Genomic DNA, 6,725 nt, shown 5'->3' with positions numbered 1-6,725 from the left:
CCACTAGCTGCATGTATAATGAATAATGGAATAATAATTAGTATTTTCCCAGGCACCGGACAGATGACAATCCGTTTTTGTATAGGTGCCATAAAAATGCAACTTCAATTAGGTACCTATGCGATTGATTGAGTTACGACCACTGCACACAGATTACCTACCTACCCTATATTATTTATTATCACTTTTAAATTGTAAAGCCTAAAAGGCTATAAAATGTCTGTAGTCTGTTATATTCATTTAAATATTATAAACTAAATCCCGAAATGATACATAAGTCGTACAGAAACATATAATATAGTCATTAATATAAACATAATATTGTCATTCGTCCATCAACATATATAAATAATAATAGAGATGCGAGCATAATTCATTAATCATTACCATATTGTTAGATACTAAATAGTCATTTAATATACTACAAATATAAATAAAATGGATGATAACATACGATTATTAAATGTTTAATAATTACAAATGGTATGATAACATAATATAATTTTATAGTGCGAATTTGTACCTTTGTTGTTTAAATTCAAATTTTAAGTATATTAAAAATAATATCTAATCGAAAATTGTTCTAAGCTATTAGTTTATAGTTTGTTTCTACAAATTAATAGTCTGACAAATTAAAAGTATACAATTGAACTTCCTTTATAATATCATGTCCTAACATAACATACAAAATTAAAAGAATCATTGATTTTTGGTACCTACTGATCTGTTGTTCTTTCACAAGGCGTAAAAATATTATAATTTCACAGTATAACACTGTAATAATATATTATATTATATTATATTACATATATTACACCGTTCCATGTTCCATTCATATAGTATACTTATTTTTAATAAATTATGAAAAATGACAATAGAAAAATGAATTATTATTAAAAATATTATACATAAATAAAAAGGACATTGATCAATATTAGTGAATATAAATATTTTAATTTATGATAATATTATTGAATCTAAGGTTATAGACTTATAGTAAATTAATTATCACGAGGAAAGCCAAAATTTTTAAATATCTCATTAAATTTATTCAAAAGGATCCTTTTCATTATGCTTTGGCCGTCATATGAACTCTGCCAAATATAACTCAAAAAACTACTACGTAGTTTATTTGGCGTGTGCCCCATTTTAAGACATCCCACATTTTTTCCACGTTTAGAGAGTAATAAGCTCCAAAGATTAAACAAAGTCTACAAAGTTGTATTTATGGTTAACTTGACTAAGATGATAACCTACGTTTTAAATACTATTGCTAGTATTGTACGATTTCCAGTAGTCTAAAAATCTAATTCGTCAGCCGCAGCACAGAATAGATTAAATTAAAATTAAATCTATTATGTGGCCGCAGCGTGCGCTGATAAGTGCAATAGGTAAAGCCAGATTCTTTTAAAAAGAATAAATTGACACCAGATCACAACAATGTAATAATTTATGAATTTATCTCTGTATCCAAATTTCATACGACTTTTATATTTGTCATGTTTATACTTACTTGATTATTTATATAATGGATATAATGGATATGATGATGTATAACAATATAAATATCGTGGATGGACTGAAATAGTTTTTAAGGGGTCTTAAATAGGCAATTTCATTTTCATAAACATTGAACGTTAACGATTACAAATTATTTATAACGTATGGACATTTATAAATGTATTTTACAAGTATCATTTTTGTGTGAAAATTGACCTTGAATCCTTGATAGCCAAACATATTTTAGTGTTTAGACATGAGATTATTTAGATTGTGCATGTGCTTATGCTTGATAGCATAGTAATATTTATTGATGATCTTCGTATCAGTGAGTTGTTGGAATGTACTAAAAATTACTACCATATTATAATAAGCACTGTACACAGTTTATAAAGGTAATAAAGATTTAAGTCAGTTAGTAATTGTTCTTGGTCAATGTAAACTAGCTTCATAGGCACATTATGCGTATATTATATTTGTTATTCTGTTTAAAAGTATATCACCTATATTAGAATAAGTAATATTCTATAATAGATCTGTTTATGATAAATATAATATATAGGTAAGTATACCTTTATAATTTATATAATACATTTTAACAATTGACTCTACAATCTGGTAATACATAAATTTAATATTCAATTATTCCTAAGGATATGCATCAAAGCACCAAGGTTCATGAGAAATCGTCAGATCCATAAATCATAATGACACAGGAATGCCACAGATAAACACATGGATCAAAACCCAGTTTAAAAACTTCCACGCCAAACTAAAAAAATTGGACAGTGCTCGACATTTTAATCTAGGAAAAAAACCCTCAACAGACGTCCCCAGGACATTCTACTAACAGACAGTGAAGACTCGCCATCAGAAAATGAAGATTACTATAGTAATTTTTTTTTTACAATTTGTGGTTTATGAATTTTGAAATAATTGACAGATTATTAGTGTAGTATATATGAATACAAATAAAAATAGAAATATTATATTAATATAATATACAAGACCTCATAACATTATTTTTATTTCTATTTCTATTTTTATTTGTATTCATATATGTATAACTTTTAAGTAATACATTTTATATTTTATTGATATTATTTCAAACAGTAACAATAAGTATTTAAGTATAAAAACATTTAACTAACCAATTAGATTATTTCTTTTTACACAGATTACCGTCACAGCACAATGATATAAGAATTCGATGAATAAGTAATCAATCAATATCATTATTATTTTCATATTATATAGTCTAATTTTAGCCATATATATTATATTTTCAATATAACAATTATGTATAGTGTATATAATTTGGAAATATGATATATATGACAAAAATTAGACTATAATATGAATATAATAAAGGTATTGAGTGATAACTTAGACATTGAGTGCCTAAGTCACTGTGTAGGTATGACGGATAATAGGTGTAAAAAGAAATTAAACAATTGGTTAGGTAATTTAATATTGTTTGAGTTCTTCAACGAATTCTCTTTAATAATTTTGGCTATGTCCATCCTTCTTGTTCTCCAAGGAAATGGTCATAGCTGAAATTAAATAATGTTATGTATTTATTGATGAAAAAGATAGAAATTAATAAATATCGTAAATAATCATACCCATAAAAATAATTTAGGGCCATAATGCTGATTTTTACCTTTGCCGTTTTTTTTGTTGGTGCTGTAAAGTATAAATTAATACAAATAATAACTGATTATTTTATAAACATTTTATCTGAGTTTACATTACATGAAATATTTAAAGGAATGAAAACAAGTATTAAAATACTAGTTGTTAATAGAAGTATGTTACAATATAAAAAATTAACTCGTGCAACAAAAGCTTTTTTATGTACCGTACTTACCGTATTAACGGTTTAACTTTGCCCTGGGAGCCAAATCTTAACGGCACAGCCTGGTTACATGCATTTATATATCATTCACCAAAGTATCTATTTTATCTAATTAAATTGAATTGTACGGCATGCTATTAATACCTTATAATAATCAATAATATATATTTAAAACTATGATACGGCAAGCACGCTAAATGCGCTGCTGTCTCGTAAAAATGAACTCGTTGGTATTTGGTAAATTATAATAAACCTTTTATTTCTGTGTAAATATAATATTATATACAAAAATGAGGAATCGGGGACCGATGGCGTGGCGGTCTTCGAAACATTGAACAAACATGGGAACAACGTGTTTTAATATAATATAATAAATATACTAGCTCGTAGTATATGCATAAATTGGGTGGGGAACGAGATCTGATCACGTCGGGGCCGCTTATGAAAGTGGCATCCGTTCCGTGAGTCTCATTCGGATAAGTGTGACCTAAACAATATAGATGTTGTCCTGAAAAGGACAATTTTGGTTCCACGGAGACTAGTCCAAATCGGTGTGGGGTATTCGTCGGTTGGTCATTGAGTCGACTTCAGGGTTGTGTGTCGCTGGTGTGCAACTGGTTGACAACTGGCGGTCGTCGAGGTTGGGCATCAGAAACGATAACGTGCAGCAAGCCTGCAATTAAGTGGATCGGTCGTAAAATGGCCGTTATATATGTCACTTGCAGGTGACAATAATATAATAATATATAACAATCGGGATACGCTTCAGGTATGCCGCTGGTGGCACCTGATTGTACTATCATGTTTTGACAGTTGAGGGTTAGGATGAAGACTGATTTAAGTTTTGTAGCTGCACCGTTATATGTGATGCATTTATGGGGAATTCCGGTGCCGGTTGGTTGAGTTTATTGAGAGTGACGAGAGAATGTCGCACTTTTGCAGTGGTGCGGATTACTTGATTGGTGCGTGCGTTTTTCCCTCATCAGCCTCTTGTAACGTTGTAACTTATTTCTTTACAAAGAATTTTTTTTAATAAAATGTCTTAAAATATTATCCAGTAATTATTAGGATTTTGATCGTTCTAAACTTTAGAAACTTTTGCCGCGAATGTACAGCGGCCGCCCCTATGGGGCCATATGGCCGATGCTTAGTACGTTAATGCGGCAAAAGTAATGGCACAGAGAGGAGGGGACCCGCGTATGTCGTCGTCGTCGTCGTCGTGGTCGAAATTATAGAATAATTTGAGCAAGCACCCAGTTCTTTTCTTCGCGCGATGACGTCATAAACGGGCGGCCATGTAAAATTAATTGCTCCACGTGGAGCCGTTATTGTGTGTTAGATTAATTAATAAACATCATAAATATATTATGATAAAAACATATCATAAAAATATCATTTTAAATCGACACTATTGACCTTGCATTAAATTGCAATATTATGCGTTTATAAAAAACATGATACGCTGGTCTTAGAATTGCATACGATACGGTGATAAAAATACGTATATTATGCATTTTATCTAATTTTTTTTATAAGTATTCTACTTAAATGAATTACTCGCGTCCGGTATGAACAGTAAAAACGCATATAAAATAGCGTAATGTTCAATGCATCTTCAGTACAACGTTGACACACTATACAGACCTACCCAGGCTGACTGTAAGTATGTTGGACGGAGACAACCCCGAATGTTCGGCAATGGAATCTACATGCAAGAAGAGGAAGGTGGAGAAACCTGTTGTACCGACGAAGAAGACCAAGACGACGTCAACATCGTTGACCAACATCCCACTATTACAGATTCGGACAGCCATGGAGACAGAGAAGTTGAGTGTGGACAATTTGGTTCACGTCACTCAACTTCTGACGGATTTCAAACTGAATGTGGGCACGCAATATCACATTTCAGTTTGGATAGTTTTGATATCGCTATGGCACCCAGAACATTTTGCAACAATGATGAACCCGAAGAAATGGATGACTACGAACCTGGCACGCGACGAGAGACTGGAGGAATGCAATATGGAGGATATTCCTATGAGGGAGAGAATCAAGGCCATGTTGCTCGTGGCTCGCCCATTTATGAGCACTTGCTTCGAAGAGTTGTCGATCGACTTTGTGACATCGATTTTCGAGGCAATGATCGATACATCAGCGACGTTATTGTCCCCCGTGGACCTGACAGAGTTGATGAAGTTGCTAAAGAGCTACAAACTATGTTGCGACAGTTCCCTCCAAAGCTCCCAGTCATCGTCACAGCCCATGGCGACCATGTCCATTGCGTCCACGTCTGCCGACAGTCAAACTCGGCTTGTCGGTGTATATGGTTGCAACGATCCGTCCTCTATCGCCAACATGGACGACGACGCCTTCGAAGACGCGTTTGGGCGATACGCCTCACGTCGTCGGACTGGGAAAGCATCCTGCGATATTTTTCTACAGACGGCCGGGAACCCAAACAAATTGACGGCGTCGGTTCCTATGGAGGATTACGTGATGGACGCAATTTTATACAAGTATGTGGTAAAAAGTTATTTGCAATATGTTCATCATTCGTATCTAAAAGAAGTGTTCATGTCGACTATGGTTAAAAAATATGGGTCATCGTATTGCTTTAATGCCAATCATTTAAAAGAATATACATTTAGGACCACAGAAATTGACATTTTGTATAACAGACATTTGCCCAGTGTACGAAATTACGAAAATAAATTTCAAATTTTTCAAAATAATAAAAACTATTACGAACTGTTTGAAGCAACTCCTTTTTATATTCATTTCAATGACCTTGTTTATAGCATGTCAGATAAACTAAAAATTTACGAAGGTACTAGAAAAATACCTGCGCCGAAAAAATGTCAATTTTGTTTATACCAACACTATAGGGAAAATACACGTCATAATAGAAAATTGGTGAAATTATGCTATCCGTTATTAAACCAAGCTACTTATGACCACATATTCGACCACATGTACGATCCTAATTATATGGATAATATTGACTTTTCGTAAATTTAGGAAGTCGGATCTCGAAGGACTCAGGGACATGAAGGAAATGTGGAAATATGCGTCAATGAAATGCCGAACGACGTTCCCAGAGAACTCAGTGCATTTGCAGAACATCAAGACGGCAATGCGAACCACTCTCCCGTTGATGAAGAACTCGGATACGATGAGGGAAGTTCCAATATCAAATCAGTATGCGTGTACCCAACGTCGTTAAAAAATTTGCTGTACCAGTATCCTTGTTGTCCGCCCGACGCTTTCGCGAACATCAAAGAATTTTATTTGAATAGTCGATTAAATACTATATTAGAAGAAGACAAAAAATGTAAAGTAGCTCTTAGGAATTGGTGCGCTATTATAC

The 6,725-nt window shown here is 32.8% G+C and overlaps 1 protein-coding gene across 1 annotated transcript; it reads left to right on the top strand.

The window, feature by feature from the left end:
* Positions 1-4,985: 4,985 nt before the first annotated feature.
* LOC149058174 (uncharacterized) lies at positions 4,986-6,712 on the top strand. Its single transcript, XM_089221250.1, has 2 exons — positions 4,986-5,874; positions 6,377-6,712. Exons 1-2 carry the CDS (start codon positions 5,024-5,026, stop codon positions 6,579-6,581), a joined length of 1,056 nt encoding a protein of 351 aa, XP_089077376.1. The 5' UTR covers positions 4,986-5,023; the 3' UTR covers positions 6,582-6,712.
* Positions 6,713-6,725: the final 13 nt, after the last annotated feature.

The sequence above is a fragment of the Diuraphis noxia genome, unplaced genomic scaffold (genome assembly GCF_037042655.1).
Source record: "Diuraphis noxia isolate RWA-SAM2 unplaced genomic scaffold, SU_Dnox_SAM2 contig0002, whole genome shotgun sequence".
NCBI lineage: Eukaryota > Metazoa > Arthropoda > Insecta > Hemiptera > Aphididae > Diuraphis > Diuraphis noxia.
The sequence above is the reverse complement of the archived record's forward strand: the minus strand, read 5'-3'. Positions and strand labels throughout refer to the sequence as shown.

Excerpts from the sequence above, each read along its gene's own strand:
- LOC149058174 (XM_089221250.1), top strand. The coding sequence starts at position 5,024 with ATGTTGGACGGAGACAACCCCGAATGTTCGGCAATGGAATCTACATGC. Across the intron at positions 5,875-6,376 it reads ATGGACGCAATTTTATACAA|GAAGTCGGATCTCGAAGGAC; the intron begins GTATGTGGTAAA and ends TCGTAAATTTAG.